This window comes from Scomber japonicus, chromosome 6 (genome assembly GCF_027409825.1).
Source record: "Scomber japonicus isolate fScoJap1 chromosome 6, fScoJap1.pri, whole genome shotgun sequence".
NCBI classification, from domain to species: domain Eukaryota; kingdom Metazoa; phylum Chordata; class Actinopteri; order Scombriformes; family Scombridae; genus Scomber; species Scomber japonicus.
The window spans coordinates 4249446-4268536 of NC_070583.1; the positions used below are offsets into that span (position 1 = coordinate 4249446).

Here is a 19091-nt window from a genome sequence, read left to right on the forward strand (position 1 = left end):
TTCACTTCATTACATTTCAATTCACACTTAATCATTCTAATAGAGTATAAGTGAAAGTTTAAGGAGGAACTGTTCACCAGCGGAATAATGAATGATGCTGCTAAATGTACTTGGGTGTAATTAACAATCATTCTGTCAATTGGGGAAAATAACAAAAAAGAAATTGTAAACACTAAAAATGTACATTGTTAAAATTAAAAAATACAAATCAACAGAAGACAAAAAACTGGATAAAACAACAACAATAATTTATAAAATGATAAATAAAAATAAATAAAGGCAGCATTTACCCAGCTTACACACAACAAGCTTTTTATATAAAACTGATAGATAGATAGATAGATAGATAGATAGATAGATAGATAGATAGATAGATAGATAGATAGATAGATAGATAGATAGATAGATAGATAGATAGAGCTTCATCCACAGTAAAGACAGCCACATGTAATATGTCATAAAAACACATATCTAACCATCCAATGGGAAAAACTATATAGTAATGACTAAAAATATCAAGAAATTCTACTTATAAAACAATGAAACATTAGTAGAGTTTTATTTATTTAAGTAACTCCACAGTAAAATAAAAACACTAAAACTGGGTCAGAAGAACTTCTTGGCTTGAGTGGGCTTCAGGGTAAAATGTGAAGTCAGTGATTTTCAGTGTAGTTGTTGGCTGGTTAGTATTCTCTGTCCATGCCTGTGTCTATGTTTCCTTTGGCTACAGAAGGTGTTGCTGGATAAAGAAACACTATTCTATGTAAGTTTGGAAGTTTGGAAAAAAATAAAGAGTGGACTGTATCTTTTTACACAGTGAGTCTTTTTCTACATTAATGATGACAGTAGACAGTAAAGCAGTCAGCAGTTTTCATCATTAATCACAGGGCTAACATATAGTAGTATAGACAAACATTCACACTCATATGTAACCCTATGGCTAATTTAGAGTCACACATGAAGCTTAGCTGGATGATTTTGGTCTGTGGGAGGAAGCTGGAGTACCGGAAGACAACCCACGCATTCACTGGGATAACATGTAAACTCCACACAGAAGGGCTCCAGCCAGCTGGTGGGATCAAACCCAAAACCTTACTGCTGACATTGCTAACCACTACACCCCCGTTCTGCCAGAGTTTCTAAAGTGCATTCACAATACTGGTCAGAATAATAGCAATAAGATATTTAACTCAAATTGATCAACCTATCCAATATGTTTATTGCTAGGTTTTCCCTTTTCTCCCAGCTTTAAAATCCGTGTAAAGTAAGAATAAATATGTGTTCTGAGTTTGACATACCACAGAAAAGTGTGTTGTTAACCATCCTGCCAAATTTGAATGATTAAAAAAATCGCCAAATATATGAAATTAGGCTTCAAAGATGTGTAGAAATCAGCCTCTTTCTCTGCTCCCAAACGCTGTGGGAGTGCCCACCGAGTCCGCTGAAACCCCGCCCCCTACCAAGTGTCACCTGTCAATCAAAGTCACCACCTCTACCAGAAACATAGACGCTACGTCTGAGAGCGTCTGCTGCTAACTGGGGTGCTAACTCGGTGGGTAATTCAGCTAACTGGCTAACTGTAGACTGTAGTAGTAGTAGTGTGTGCTGAATGTATTTATACCTCTACAGCAGCAGGGGCGGGTTGATTTTCAGACCCGCCCACTAAATCCTGAACACAGAAATGTTGAAACACAGTTTGTGAAGCCTAGCTCCACAATTCAAATCTAAATGGTTGAAATGCTTTTTACACCTTTTTTAGAAATACATTTATGACCTATTTAATGTGTTATTTTTCAGTATCTTGAAGTAGCATTGTAGTTCCATCAGCATCTGTGTCTAGTGGCTAGATTGAAGACTGTCACATAAATACAGAACAATTCATTTATTAGTATTTAAATTCAACTTGTGGGATTCAAATCAATAATAAAATAAAAGGTTAATAAAATGTTCTTATATTAAATAAAGATGGCATTTCAAAATAAAGTACATTACATAAAGCTTTTGATAGTGCTTCTTAAATAAAGAGCGTAGTTTCAGCTCTTATCTGCCTCCTCTCTGTCTCTCTTCTGATTTGATTGGCTGATTAGCATCACATGAGAAGATTGGTTATGCTCAGTGGTCTGTGAGTTTCGGGGGGTCGCTTCACTTTTACCGTAATAGCTGGAGAAGCTGCGCCTGTTAAAATAGAAACGCCCGGACAAAATTGAGCAATCCTCAATATGTCTGTGTAATGGAATGAATGTGTTTATTTTATGTAGACAATTTTCATGCAGGACTTGACAATAAAATATTTCTATTCTATTCTATTTCATCAGTTACAGTCTGGGTCTGGATCCAGACCACAGTCTGCCTATTAGTGACCTATTATATAAACTTTTAATAACTGGTGTATAACACATTATAATTTAGTTGTAAACTGGACTTTTTACTATCGCTTTACTATCTCCCTGGTTGTTGGAACCACTGCCACACGTTTTACAACTGATCCATTTTCAAATCTGTTTCAAACAGCATCTATCATGTGTCATCTACTCATCTGATTCACTCTGAGCCAAAAGGAACTGACAAAGCACACCACTCACTCAGTGTACATTACCTTTCCCATCTTGTAGCAGCGGGTTAAAGAGATATATTTTTTCTTGTAGATTTACCTGCCAATGTGTCTGATTTTTTGTGGAAAGAGTCATGAGAAGCAATGCGCTGGATGGGAAGTGGCACTGCTACAATAAACCCTGATTGTTTGAAGCAGATAGCTATTAGCCGGCAGAGAGTGGAAGCTATTATGGTGGAAATGAAGCATTGTTAAAGAAACATAAGACTTCCCTGAGCGGATGATAGCCTCCTGAAGGGGTCTCAGATTAGATCTCACAGGTGCACTTGAGAGGGGAGCACTGATCATTACACTGGGAGAATTATAGCGGCTCATCAAATCTCCTCAGGAATGAATATTAAGTCTTATTACGAGGAGGATAGGGAGGGAAGAAGCCACTGATGTGAGCAATTTATGAGAATTGTTTGGGTTGTACCGTTTGGCGTTTTACAACAGCTTTTCAGTCTGCCAATTGACTCACAGTTGTGTATCAGCACTAATGCACTTGCTCCCACATAAAGAAGGCTTGGAAGGAAATATGGGTAAAATTCAGCTTTTGAAAGATGGTATGACTTTGCTTAAGGGAGTGCAGAGCTGAGTGAGTGAATGCTCCCGTCTCCATCCAGAAGCATGAGACACGTCCTCTCTGCCTTGATGTCAGAGTGAAGTACAGTGAAGCAGAGCCGTGAACAGGGAGAGATAAAGAGGGTGACTGAATTTCAGATTTATTCTCTGGCTATGAAGTTATACTTTCTGATGTCAAAATCACTGCAGCTCCGTGAAATAAAACATAAATTTTAAGACCGAGATGAGTCAGTGACACAGCATTTGGAAATTCGGTGGTGTCTGGTGTAGAGGAGCACAGAAAATACTACACTCATGTTGTACACACATGCACAGCATACAGTCACATGTAGTATATGTAGTAGAAACACTACACAGATGTGAAGACTAGTCATTATAACAGACATGTGTCTCATCAGTCCATTCAGTTTTCCACCTGGCAGCAACTGCTGGCTTCAACACCAAGTCAGTCAAACTGTACAGAGCAGCATGATGTGCAGTTTTTAATCATACTGCATTATACTGCACACTATTGTGAATGTGTCAATGGAAAGACAATTGTATCTGCTCTCCACTGCTGCAAATGCTTCCAAAAGCTGGATTACCAACCAGCCAAAGTGGCCCCAGACTCTCAGGGCCCCTAAAGCCCCAATTCACTATGCTGCAGTTAGTTTGTGTTAATCTAATTCACAAACCTACTGGTAAAACTGAAATGGTAAAGGCGACTGTGGCTCAGGAGGTAGAGCAGGTCGTCCACCAATCGAAAGATCGGTGGTTTGATTCCCGGCTCCTCTAGTCCACATGATGATGTGTCCTTGGGCAAGATATTTAACCCCTAAAATGCTCCTGATGGCTGTACCAACAGTGTGTGATGAGCAGGTTAACACCCTGTGTGATAGCTCCTGTTATCAGTGTATGAATGTGTGTGAATGGATGAATGTGATATGTAGTGTAAAAGTGCTTTGAGTGGTCAAAAAGATAGAAAGTGCTATATAAGTACAGTCCATTTACCATTTAAAGGCCTCAAAGGTGGCCCCATAACCTAGTCTTGAGCCCCTGTCATGTAAACAGGGGTCACTCTGGGCCCACAACTGAATTTGTGCTTCTAGACCAGGGGACTTCCACATTTTCCAGGCCAAGGACCCCCAAACAGATGGAGACACAGCGGGGACCCCCTACTTTTACATATTGTATAAAATTGTGTTTTATATTAAACTGGTCCTTTAGTGCCATGTATTATGTACCTTGTTATTGTGCATTCAATACTAATATTCAAATAATACCAGACATCCCAACCTGCAAGGGAGGTCCGTTCCGGGGGTGGGATTACTGTTACACTTGGTGTCGGTCGGTGCTGGGTGGGGTGGGGTGGGGGTGCGATCGGTCTAATAAGCGGCAATACAGAGCTATAAAATAAGGATGCTTGCTCTCACGCGCTGCATTTATAGTCACACAAACACACACACACACAGTCACTCTCTAGTGCGCGCTCGTGCTCTCTCCAGATTCCGGGAGATTGGATCTCATTTACGGGCGTCAGGGAGCTGCTATCAATATGCGGGAGACTCCCGGAACTTCCGGGAGAGTTGGGATATCTGTAATACACAGGTTCATATATTCATGTTTTTATTTAACATGTGCAAGGTACGACCTCGTGATTGGCACAGCAGTGATAGGGGTGGGTCCTCCTCGTTGGTGGGACAGGTGTTGTGAATGAACCGGAGCCCAGCTTGAAAGGGCTCCTGTGTGTCGCTGAATGTGTGCATTGCTGACCGAAGGACGTCTTCTGCCTCCATTTATCTGTTCACTACAGTGTGTTGGATTCATGTTAATGTGTATTTTAAGACATTTCAATTTATGGAACAAATTGCGAGGGGGAATATAAAAAAATGTGTAGCCTAATCAACCAAAACTTTCGTGACCCCCCTGCAGTACATCCCGGACCCCCTAGGGGTCGCGGACCCCCTGTTGAAGACCTCTGTTCTAGACTAATCATCTGAACTCTTGTCTCTCTCTGAGTTTCTCTGTTTTTACTCTGCTGTTCTTCCTCACTTCCCCCTAGCAGCGTATTCATCATCACACATTAAGTCAATAAAAGATATTAAAGAGAGAAAATAATTCTCTCTGTGAACTCGTTAGCTTCTTAGCTTTCCTCAATTGCTTCACACAGTTTATTTAAAAGATCTACTTTACTCTGATAGTGGAGCTTTAATTCAAGTACTTAATAGTGCAACACAGCTAATAAGCTTTGACAGCTTCTTCCACTTTGAACTCTCTGCCTCAAAGGTCAGCAAAGTCAAGATGGTTTGCTGTCAGTCAACGGCCCAAATTTAGGAGTAAGAGTTCATCGTAATTAAACTCAAACTGGAACTGGTGCAAACTCCTGCAAGCAAAATTGATGATAAAAAATAAATACTAAACAACTAAAAACAAATAAACGTGTTGGTTTTCATGTGAGAAGATGTGTCCACTTACAGAGGGAATGAAACACGCACAATGGTCCAAAGTCAAAGAAAATAACCTTTTCTGCTGTTTGAGTGGAAGGAATTTGAATTTAAATTCCATTTTATTTATATAATACCACATAATGGTCCTTCACCTCAAACATTTATTATACAAAGAGCAGTCAGTCAGGTTAGCAGAGGCAGCAAAGGAGGAGATTACACCTTTGTCAGTCAGTCTCTCTAACAGCTTCAAAAGAATGAAATGAACACAGTGCACATTACAGAATTCAATACTTTCAATGTCCAGTTGGACCTGTGGCTCACAAAAAAAGAAGAATCTCAAGGTACTCATTTTCTAGTCTTTTGCCTCCTCTGCTGCTAGCTTTGTGTAACACTGTGACACTATCAGTCAATACCTTTCTATTGTGTACATGCAGCATGAACTACTGTATGTATTATTCATCCTTTTTAATACAAATATGGATGTATAACATTTAAAATAAAAAACTTTTTTTTTAAATTTTAGATTTTTGAGCCTTTTGCTTTGATATTTAAATATGGAATAATTGTATTGAAGTGAATGGAGAAATATCAGAAATGATTGATACACAGCCTGTACAAGTGTGGCATGGCACTGTGTTGAATCTGGTAAAAAGTGGTAGATTACTTTGGGATTTCGTTTTTGGGATTTGTTATGACCCACGTTGATTTCTTGCTACAGCATCATCCTCCATCATTAACTAATTGAAAATGGGATTGGCAGTGTTTTAAATGGCTCTGGATGGAGAGATTGGAGGTTTGGAGTCAAAGCCAACAGGAGGGTCAAGCCAGAAAGCTCTGCACCTGTCCAAGTCATTACTGCCTCTGTGGTATGAATCAGCATCCATCCAACCACATCTATTATTCTCTTTCATTCTCTGCAGCCTCTGGAGGATCAGAAGATGGTCTATCTATTACCCCTGGGGGCCCTGTGGAGAGTGGGGCCAGCCTGTACCCCACCACCCAAGACACAGTCAGGAGGCTCCCCGTGGTCACCACTGCTCCACCTCTGAATGTCCCGAACCACCACCCGCTTTACAGGAACGCCCCCCAACACCAGGCCCTGCTCGGCCCTCATGGTCAGCCCTACTACTTCGAGGACAGCGGAGGATCCAGCTCTCAGCCTGGCTTCTCCACCCCTCCGTCCAGGACTCCACCAGATGATGGGGATAAAAGGGCTTCAGATGAAAGTGCTGAAAGCTCCAACATGCATACAACCCTTGTCATGCACACATTAGCGGCCACTTCTCACTCCAACACCCCCGTTCAAACCACCAGCACCACCACCACAGGCACAGAGGTAGCGAGGCGACGTCAGCCTGGACTCAAGCAGAATGATGAAGAGGAGACCACTACCACCACCATCACAACCACCACCGTCATCACCACCATGCAGAGTCCAGGTAACAGTGATTATACAGCACAGCATGAGAAATACATTCCTAATGATGTTTGCATACAAATGTCCTCTGCTTCATAGTCTGCTCTTGTGTGCATGCAGATGTTTGTATTAGTGTTTCTATTCATCTGTCTTTATACGTCTTCTATTTTTTTTTTTTTTTACACTTGTCTGAAGTATAAAATTAGCTGTGTGGACAAACAGAAAATGCAAACAGACTTAGGAGATAAATGATGACGTCCATGTGATTTAAATATCACTCAAGCTTCCACTGAACAGCTGAAAACATCAGATCTGCGTGGAGTGATGAGGAGACTGTTATGTTCCTCAAATGAATACAAGAAACAAACTTGAGTATCACATTTTCATTCTATTTTCTACATGGTCTTCTATTGTTTGAGCTTTAAAGACTGTGTAAATTGAATTCAGACATTTTCTTCTAAACACATTAAATAGGTCGTAAATGTATTTCTAAAAAAGGTGTAAAAAGCATTTCAACCATTTAGATTTGAATTGTGGAGCTAGGCTTCACAAACTGTGTTTCAACATTTCTGTGTTCAGGATTTAGTGGGTGGGTCTGAAAATCAACCCGCCCCTGCTGCTGTAGAGGTATAAATACATTCAGCACACACTACTGCTACTACAGTCTACAGTTAACCAGTTAGCTGAGTTAGCCACCGAGCTAGCTGCTGAGTTAGCAGCAGAAAGCTCTCAGACGTAGCGTCCATATTTCTGGTAGAGGTGGTGACTTTGACTTTCAACTCCTAACGTTCATACAAATGGAAACACAGATTCATTTTCATATTCTATTGCAGATTTTTCTGGAATTTCAGTAACAAAGCTGCATTACAATTGGTGTGTGAATTGTTGAATTGTGATTAGAACAGGTTGTGTCTTATGACTGTAGTCAAAAACAGCTTGAAAACTGTTATTAAACCAGTATGAATTATAAAATGTGCAGGATAAAGTTTTATTTTATAAGAGTCAATTCTGATTAAAAAATAATAGTGAAGATGTTCTTTTCATATTCTAAGTCCATATACATTCATGGGTCTGTTTTTGTTAAATAAAACACCAATTAAATAATTTCAGCATAACATATGTTTTATGTCTTACTCAAGAAATACCTGATTCACAACATGTTTTTTATATTTACACATCCTTTTAATCCCCCTCAGGGGAAATTCAAAATTGACAGTATTCTTTAAAACTGATTTCTAAAAAATAAAGTTAATTTAAATAAGATTAAATTAAATGAATAAAATGCAATAAAACATCTCTAAATACTATATACAGTAAACAATAAATATACAATTCATTAGTGGGAGTGGGAGGTACTGCCATAATATAAAAACATTTTTCTTCAGTTATCATCAGCCAGCCAGATTTTCAGTTATTATTCCTTCACAGCCCACATATTTTACTTAATGACAGCACTTACATATATTCACCATGTTTTTGTGCTTACCATGCATTCTAGCTGAGAGGCTCTTTATTTAGCAGGCCTACAGATAGAACCAGGCCTTCATTTGAAACAGGATTATGGGTAAAAAAAAAAAGTCCGGCCTTTGATCCTGATTGCCCTGATTTATGAGTATATTATATCAGATTTTAGTAAGATGTCTCCTGCCTCTGATCTGTCTGTGTTTTAATAGCTCTAGTATGGCTGTTCCAGAAAAATGTGAGACTTTCAAGAGAATAAAAAGAGAATGGTCGATCGAAGTAACAGAAACCGAAGTATCCTGACTACAGCACATTATAAAAATCAAGTTCCTACAATTCCCATAATGCAGCTCAGTGGTGTATTTCCTTAGATCCTCCCCAGGTTTGTATCTTTTAACATCTAAACCTCCAGTTTAAAAATTGTAGTCTGCAGTTTGATCCATGATAACTCTTATGACATCACCATGGTTACGATACACCTGTTAGTGCTACTGCATCGCCGGACCAGCCCTAGCTAATATCTCATATTACAACGTGGGACACCTGCGGCTTAAAATCCAGTGCGGCTTGTACAAGCACAAAATTGATTTTCTTTCTAAAATTAGAGCATGCGGCTTTTAATCAGGTGCGCTCTGTAGTCCGGAATTCACGGTAATTAAAAATGGCACTTACAATTGTACATTAAGGGAGTGTATGAACTGTCATTTCTTGTTCAAATCAATCTATATTATTTAAATGTAGGTTATAGCAGAAATCATGTGGTGAGAATTCAAAAGCTCCAAAATAAAAAAATAAATCAGCTGTCAATGAACGTGTCATAGCAGCATGATGTAGAATCCTGGGTTTGGATTGACAATGGATATATTTATCTGTCACAGTGTAAAATCAAAGCCTTTAACATAGAAAAACATATTCTTCAACCTTTATTAGGGGAAATGTACAGTATTACAGCAGCAAGAGGATAGCAACAATAGAAAGTATATTAATAAAAAGAATAAAGACCAATAAATGATAAATACACAAGCAATAAAAACAAGTATAACAATAATAAAAAATAGTAACATAGTATAATACTAAAAATAGTAACATTATGTAGTAGTCGTAATATTGGTGTTGTGTGAATGATACCTGAGTCTGATATTGATATTGCACATTTCAAAGTGAAACAGATATTGCACAGTTGAACTGAAAGTAATAATATACTTAATACTGCACTCTTGATTTTAAGTTTACAGAAATAATGCTCTATAATGTAAAATGCTAACTTTCTATTGTAAAGAATCCTTTATAACTGAGATACATCCAAACAGTGTTGTGACTTACACCACAACAGTCGTCTCTCTTATGAGACCCAATCAAAGGAGGTTGTTCTGTTTCGAGTGCACTCATGCTGTCTTCACACCCTCCGCTAATAACTTTTCTATTTGCATCTCTCTCGATCATACAGCCATGGGCTGAAATAAATTACAACAGCATTGCTGCATCACTAACCCTTAATCAAGAAATCCAAACAGGGACCACACCACATAAGACCCTGAGACTGTCTGTTATCAACAGAGTGGAGGAGGAAAATAAACATCAGGGTGGCCATTTCTTTGTGGACTCTGGAGGTCACAAAGTGCAAGATGGGGGCAGATTGATTAGTCAGCTCATCTGAGTGCAGGGTGACAGCAGGTCAAAGCACAGACAGACAGGCAGTGTTCTACACTAAATCATCCAGGAACAGGGTGAATGACAACACTGTAGTGCAGTAATAATGCTTGAGTAGACGCTCCCTGAGGTGAAGAGCTGAGGGGACGGAGAGAGGATGTGCTTCATAAGGAAGCACTTCAGCAAAAGTTTACTTTTTAGCTCAGAGAGAGAGAAAGATGAAGGTGGTGGAGCAGAAACCCCTGAAGGCCAACGGGAAATATTCTGTCCTCAGCTGTCCCATTGCAGGGCTGAGCTGCTGAGAAAGCCAAGAGAAGCACAAACCTTCAACCTTGTGTCCTTATAAGAATATCTGTACATGTATATGCATGAATAGGAGGGTTTAAACAAGACTGAGATCACATGTATCTTATCAGAGTCAGCAAAAACTCATGTTATTACAGTAAATTACATAGAGCACTTTGAAAGTAGGCTGCCTTCAAACTCACTAAGGAGACTCTCAAAGGACTGTTATGATGTGCAAGACCTGACCAACAGATTAGTTAAGTCATTTTTATTTATATATCCGAAAAGACCCTATAAATATGAGCTGTACTATGGATTTCTGGGGTTCTTTGCAATGAACACTTCAGATTTTTATTATTTTATTTTTATGATTTGTTATTGGGTGGTGAGATTCTAATGTCTCATGTTGTACCTGCGAGACTCGTGTTTTAGTGCAATGGGAATGTAACTGTAGCGTTCACATATCAGCATTTTAGTCTAAATGTCAGTGAACTTGTTTGTGAATATGAATAAATATTGATGAATAGTGCACATATGAATCATTTGAATATTTGTCTCTGCAGTTCCCTGCCAGTTGAACCTAACCGGGCCAGAAGGTTACATAGAGGCTCCACCACAGTCCAGCTCTGCTTTCCACTCCACTGTGGACTGCAGCTACATCATCACCGTCTACATGGGCTACGGAGTGGAGGTCCAGGTAAGATTCAAACCAGCATTCCTTTTCTTCTTCTCTCTCGCTCTCCTGCAAGCTTGATATCATGGAAAATGCCGTTTGTAATAATTAGTTTATTTCTTCATTCAGCCACATGATTTTTTTTTTATTCATTGAAAAAAAACTGTGATACATTTCAATCAATTTTTGTTTTAAAGGGTTCATTTTTCTCAAGAGCAGTCGAGACCACAGCTGCAGTGACATCTTTCATTTTTTTATTTGTTGAACAGACATCGACATAACGCAGGTGTTTCAGAATCAGAGGTTTGAGGCTGAGCTTCAAGGTTGATTGGAAGTGTGTGGGGAAGTTTATTTGTGCTGTTGAACGTAACCACTGTGAAACAATCAGAAAATAACGTTTTATTGATCAGCGCTCCCTCTCTTCATTCACTCTCTACCTCGCTCCACCACAGCTAACACAACAGCCAGTTAATGTGGCTCTGTAACTACCTCTGTAGCTGCTTATTGGCGAAGAAACTCCCACTCATTCAGTGTCTGGACCTTTTATACAGAACAGCAAGACGGAATAAAGTAGCAGCAGAACAGACTCTCTATTAACCCTTTTCCACCAAAGCAGTTCCAGTGCTGGTGAACCAATTTGGCTTTTCTACGGCTCGAGGTGGTTAGGGAGCCATGTCATCAAGTCACCGTATACGTCAGTTTAGTGTTATAGTACTCGAGATCGGGTCTCAAGACCATTTTTTGAGGTTCTTGGTCTTGTCTCGGTCTTGGACTGGGCAGACTCAGGTTTTTTTAACGAGACCGGTCAAGACCACCGCTGATAGGCTTTTTGTCCATACCTTACTGATAAAAGTGAAAAAGGACCCTCTCAAAAACAGCTAATAACTTTTTCAAGAAGTGAAACACAATAAGTTTGCTAAGATTTGTCTCATTCATTGTGCTGCTCTGAAAACAACAGAACTCACATTTTGATGTTTTGTTATGATTTTCCTTTGATATATATATGGTCTTGGTCTTGTCTCGGTCACGACCTCCAAATGTCTTGGTCTTGTCTCGGTCTTGGTACTCTCTGGTCTCGGTAATGTCTTGGTCTCGGTTGGTGTGGACTTGACTACAACACTACGTCAGTCACGTCGCTGCTTTCCTATAAAGACTCGCGCCAATTTCGAAGCAACAATAACAATGGCAGACTACGCATTTGTACAGCTGGCTCTCCTGGCTCTACGAGGCTTCATTCATCCAAACATGGCAGATACAACTTATTTGTGCTGCTCGACAGGATTGAGATGGTAATGTTAGCCTTTGTTGTAAGCTAACGTTATCAGGCAAGACACAGCTAACTCACAATGGAACTGTGTCTGATTTTCACTATCAGTCAAATGTTGCAGGGATAATTCACTCCTTACTATGTGGTCTTGTTTGTTGTGGTTGGTCTCAATAACCCTCAGTTTTTGTTAACATTGTCAAAAAAGGGATAATTCTACTTTATGTTTATTACTGAGGTCATAGTGGGTGATGGTGGTGTATTAGGGTTCATTATATTGAATGGTGTTCATAATATTTTGTCCACCCCATTAACATACATGAGAGGGGCAAAATATTAGGAACACCAGTCAATATAATGCACCTCAGTACACCACCATCACTTAGTACAACCTCAGTATTAAACATAAAGTACAATTCTCACTTTTTTGACAATGTTAAAAAAAAGTAGGATTTATAGCAAAGCTGTTTTATTGGATTGAATGAGACTGTACTGTACATCCATTAGTACTTTACTAACATTCCTACATAAAGCTTTTGTTTTTAGCAGAGGAATAATGTAAATGTTGAGCCACATGATTATGATTACAGTAATGGTCTTGTCTTGAACATGCTCTTGCATTGGTTTGGTCTTGACTTGGTGTCATCCCCTTAAAGGATAATTTTTTACAACCTGGACCTTATTTCTAGCATAAAATACGATCATTTACTCACCCAGACAACTTTGGTGCCATTTGCATAAATATGTCTGTATCACAACACTGGAGGATTTCCTCTCAATGATAAACGTCATCCAGATCAGAGGTTAGTAGGTCAACCTACAGACCCCAGGTGTTGATAACATGCCACCACGGGCTCGGAGGGGAATAGCACTAATGTATCATAACTAAATATTGGTGAAATGAACTAGTTTGGCGGCAGATGATGCGTTATATAGAGGCTGTGCTTCGGTGCCCCGTGTACTCGCATTATACAGATATACGCAGCGCTCCACTGGAGCTAATTTCGTCCGAACGACTTCAAATGACACCAAAGTTGTCTGGGTGAGTAAATGATCGTATTTTATGCTAGAAATAAGATCCAGGTTGTAGAAAACGGTAATTATCCTTTAAACTCTTGGTCTTGTCTTGTCTTGTCTTGGTCTGCTCTGGTCTTGGTCTTGACTCAGTCTCAGGTTAGGTGGTCTTGACTACAACACTAATAAAAACACAGACATATCCAAAAGTTACAAAAAAGCTCTTTCCACTGCGATCTTACAGCGGACATTAGTGGCTATGGACATGTTGTTATAGGCATCTAAATGGATTGCCTTCCTCACAGGGTGACATGCTGACACCATAATCAATAATGTGTTTGTGACCTATGCCAGGCTTAGTTTTATTTATTCAGACGCTGTGTTGTCCCCTTACATGTAATGATTCTGGTCACACACTCCGACATTGTCCATTCATGTCCAAATCATTGTTCCTGTTTAAAGTGTTACAACACTGAGCGTGGTGTTGGCCTGCTGTCAGATGGATGGCTTCAATTAGCATTTACATTTTTCATCAACAATAGTTCTCAAGCCTTTTCTGGCCCAGCAGAGCATATACAGTATATATATCATACAAAGTAGCTGCTCTGACAGAAGAGCAATTCTCTGTTCATTTTTAAAATACAGTTTCATTATGTCTACTCTCTATTGACCATATGTCTAGATTTTATAAGAGACTTCACCAGTGTTTTTTTTTTTCCATATTTAGGGTCAAACATGGGCCTTGAGGTCTCAGTAAAGGCAGCACATAGACATACTGTCTCTCTCCTTGAGATGATGAAGGCAGCTGTTTGTGGTGTTTTGGGGAAAGCAGGAGTCACTTTGATAACAGTGGTGCAGCATTGCTGTGGTACCCAAGGTCTGACTCCCAAAAACACACAGATGGGTAACTGTGTTTCCTTCTTTGCAGAACAATGAACCAATAGTCTTATTAATTCCATTACTGTAGATGCACTGAGTATGACCATTTATGGGCATAGAGTATTCTGGTACTATCTGTGAAGTCTTAAAGATTATCCACAGACGACAGTGTCCTCACAATCATAGTGACATCATGCATCAGAAGGTGTATTGATAATACTTTGATTTTCCATGGCCGAGCTTCAATAAACACTTTCATTGTAAGATATCCTGGACTCCTGAGCACTTTCTCCACTGATGAGTTAACCATTGACAAACACATTTTAAACAGACAGGCATCACGAAGGCATTTTAAACAGACAGGCATCACAAAGGCAGGATTTCAACATAACAATGACTGGTAAATGTAATTTTTTTATGCCTTACCATGTCTGTGTTTGATCAAATCATAAAGAAACTGTGAATTTTTCATTTACCTAAAATGAATATCTATGACCCAGTCAGAAGTGTTAGAAACATCAGTGACTTGGGGAGACAGTCCTGACTGAAACCTCTGGGAGAGATGCTCAGAACCAATGTGTCATACAGACCTAACAGTTAGACGTCCAACTGTAATGTAGGATTGAAATGGTTAAAAGCAAAAATGAGAATCTCACAGAACATGGATTATGCATTTGGAAGAAATGGAGATGCTGTAACAAATTGATAATGTGCACGTGAAAATGTGTAATAATCTGAGTAACCATTGATGAACAAATTCTCCTCAACTAGAAATACTTATAGAGCAATCTAATATTAACATTAAATATGCATTAACAGTATGACAAAATAAAAAAAGGATTATGAGGTCAATAAGGACGTTTTACACATATCTAGATTATTAGTTTTTATCTCAGAAAATTCCATTTCATGAAGTTCAGTCAATCAATTCTTTAATACCACTGTGAATTTACACTGCAGCATGCTGTTACAGATCTGACTGTGATATAATACAAATAGCCTGACCCAGTGTAACAGGACACTTTGCAATGTTATATTAATTAAAGTAATACGATCACATCAACCGTTGCCGCGGAGAGACTATGTTTAATTTAGTCTAATTGAAGAGGAACACCATTGTCCTTCATGGCGGTTAAGTGGCTAATAACCATGCTGTAAAATTTCCCAATGGACTTTAGGTCTTCACAGTAGAGGACTCCATTGATATTTTGGCTAAGTGGCTCTGTCTTTCCTGTCCACCTGCTCTCCTCTTCCACTCTGTCACAGCTCCAGTTTTGGAGTAACTAGGGATCTCCCCTCTCATTCTGTTCCTTAGTCAGTGTTTCCAGATCTTCACCTTCTTGTTACTGAAAAAAATGGATCATCCTCATGCAAGCCAATCCTCATACAGGGCAAACCAGTTAGGCTTAACTACTACACTGCTGGGGCATAAAGGTGTAGCAGGAGTAAAGATCCCATCTGACCCAGGGTTTCATTCTCAATCACAGTACCACAAGCAGGGATTTAAACACTGTTGACTGTGTTCAGTTAGTGGGATGCTGGGTAAAGCTGATTTTACTGGCTGGTTGAGGTAACTGTAGACAGCAGAGTGGACATGGCAGAGATAGACTGAGCCTCCCACACTGACCAGAACACACCATGAGTGTCATAAGAAGCACATGTCTGTCTACACACTCCCAGTCAGCAGAGAATGACACAGCGCTGAAGATTTTTTTGACACTGATAAAGTCAAACATATGAAGATCAATGATGTGTTGTGAGTACATTTTTAGCAGCTAAATTCAATTATTCAGCATGTCTGTTGTGCTCATTGTTTAGAACTCGGGTGTCAAGCGCACGGCCCGCTGGACAACTTTACAAAGTATGAAATTTCAGAAAAGTAAACAATGAATACATATTGTGCTCATATCATATTTAAACTATTTATATATTCAGACTTCAAGGTGTAGTAAGCGATAATAATCCAATACATTTTTTGTCAAAATCACAAAATCTCTCCTCACTATCCGCTAGCTGTCCATTCTAAGTGTGCGCTGAAAAAAAATCTGGTTTCAATACACAGCCTGGCTCTGAGTCAGCTGATAACACCACAACAACGCTCCAGCCAATCAGAGACAGGGAGCGTTCATGTGCGCTCATGGTCAGACAAAGAAATAAATGTTGCAAACTGAAGCTAACTTACCGTCTCGCAGCAGACACTCCGCCGTGTTGGTCAGCTTGCGCAGTGGTTACGTCCGTTGCCATGACAATGCGCGTCCATGAACTTCGGGGGTGGAGCCCCACAAGGAGCACGAAGGAAGGGGGTTGGGGGGGGGGTTGTTTTGGTTTTCACTCAAATATCAACAACTTTTCTCCTCGTTATCTCCCACATTGCTTACTATACCTTTAATATTATTGAAATTGCTCATTTTCACAGTAAATAGATGGTTTCTTATGATACAGTTTTACATGATATATTATTATATGTTATTATGCAGTGGTTTTACTGGTCTGGCCCACTTGATATCAAATTGAGCTGTATGTGGCCCTTTAACTAAAATGAGTTTGACTCCCCTGGTTCACAGATAGTAATGTAAAAAGACCTTTTAACAATAAGAGTTGCTGGTGTTCTTAGATATACACATCTAAAAAATAGAATATAATCTTTTCAGTAGACAAGTTTACTTTTGGTTCCTTCATATGAGCAACCAAGGAATGTCATTAAGTAATCAGACAGAACACACAGTGCAGTAGTTGCATTTCAGTGTCCGTCTTTGGATTACTTTTCATCTATCCATTTGTCACGTTGTCAATCTAACAAATTGTGTTAGTCACAGCTGATTATCTTTTCACACTTTTATTTAAATGAACTCTTTAAGCCATTACTCCTTTCTGCTGATTTCTGGCTCTGCACTTAAAAGGGTGAGATGATTTACCCACAGGGAGAGAAGTGCTTCATTAATGGAAGACAACATGATCGCTGTTGCCTTTAAAATCACTTACTATTTAGTAGCTTTAGAGTAGCTGCAAGTCTTTGTTTTCTCACTGTGTAATAATGTGACCTGCCATCCCTAAGCAAGTGTTAGCATGCAGCACTTTGAGGCAACAATCTCTTGATGATTTTTGTATCTGTATTCTCATCATTTAATAGCAACAACAAATGGATAGCAAAAAAAAAAAAAATCTGAGGCATACATCCAGAATTGACTCACATACAGCAGCCATGGAAATGCACTGTAGATGTGCAATGTCACCTCCACAAATGTGCTTGGCCCGTAGACAATGGCGGGTGCTCCAGATGATTACAGCCACTCTATCCACTCTAGGGCATGCAGTGTCGTTTTGAAGCGTCTGACCTTTTTGGGGGAGACTTATGTGATGATTTAAGTAGCGCCCTTGTCTCTACCTGAAAAGCACCTCATCCACATGATTAACTCCAAGAGCTTTGCTTCCTGATGCTCATAAAATATACAATGGCCATTACGCAGCTGACCTTCCAGATGCCTGGCCTAATATATTTAGGATAAAAAATGATTATGTGGTTGCAAATCATAGTCAATGATGTCTTCCAGCTGCTTCCTGTCTGTGATGAGGAGGAGGGGGGGGGGGGGGGGGGTTAAGGGAAGTCTGAGGGACCAAAAGGAGAGGAGATAGAGAAGAAAAGAACAGGATGGAAAAGGGAAGGAGAGTCATAGGAGGAGAAGTTGGGGGCTTTCTTCAATCCATGTGAACACTGGTCTTTTTGTCCCAAAGATCAATGATTTTACCAGAACCAACCCACTGGGGGGTTCAATTTGGCCCACTGGATAACTTTGCAAAATGTGAATGTGAAAGTAATGAGAGTGTTTCAATAAAACACACTGCTATTCTCATTTCTCACTTCTTCTGATCTTCCTGTGGATATCCAGCTTGATAATTAACCTGCAACATGAGGGTTAGTTTAGTTTATTAGGTTACCCATTAGCTGCAGCCTTAATGTAACTATTCTTACATAATTCGTCGCAATAAATAACATTACAGCATAATAAAGAATGTTACAAAAAGAAGAAAGAATGAAAGAAAGAAAGATGAAAAAACTTGTAACTGGCCCTTAAAACATGATAATAACACTGAAACTCATGTCTGTATATAATGATGACCTATCTTCCTAATCAGGGTACCACTAGCAAAACTTTTGATTCAGTCCAATCAATTAATAATCAATAAAAATATCTTACTTCAACAATGTGAGGCTTCATTTAGTATGGAAACACTTGCACAGTAACGTAATATGAGACTTTACATTCAAGCAGCAAGAGTGAAATAGACTCAGCATCCTGTATCCCCAAAACAAAGTTATGTTCCCATGGCAACGTGCCGCAGCTTCCATGACTGAAAATGTTGATACTGGTTATTATTAATGGATATTGGTTGGTTGAATGAAGTCAAACAAAATGGCTAATCACTCAGATTATCAGGCATCATGTTCCTTGTTTTATTCATTTATTTATTTATTGCTAGATATGGATAAAAGAATGGAATGAGAAGGGACGAGATAGGAGAGGAAACAAAAAATGGACATAGAAGAAGAGTGGAAATTAAGAAAAGGAGGAAAGAACAAAGGAGTGCAAAGAAAATAACAGAAGTAGTGATGGAGAGAGAGGAAAAGAGCAAAGATAGGAGAGCATAAGAAGGAAAACAGAGAAGATAGAAGATGAGCAGATGAGAGAGAGCAGGAAAGAGAGTGAGATAGTGAAAAGAAGAGCAGGAGGAGGTGATAAGCAGAATAACACCTGAGATTAAATAAAAGCAGTTCTTTCTCATCTTCCATTTACTTTCATTATTAGAAGTTCCTCCAGTGTCTGGATGTGGCAGCACCTCGGAGCTTA

The 19091-nt window shown here is 39.3% G+C and overlaps 1 protein-coding gene across 1 annotated transcript in view; it reads left to right on the forward strand.

Annotated features, from left to right (window-relative positions):
* Positions 1–6369: 6369 nt before the first annotated feature.
* sez6b (seizure related 6 homolog b) overlaps positions 6370–19091 on the forward strand; it is a 153637-nt gene continuing 140915 nt past the window's right edge. Inside the window, exons 1-3 of the mRNA XM_053321254.1 lie at positions 6370–6394; positions 6522–7040; positions 10978–11111. Of these exons, the coding sequence (XP_053177229.1) occupies positions 6370–6394; positions 6522–7040; positions 10978–11111 (678 nt within the window). The remainder of the gene's footprint in view (positions 6395–6521; positions 7041–10977; positions 11112–19091) is intronic.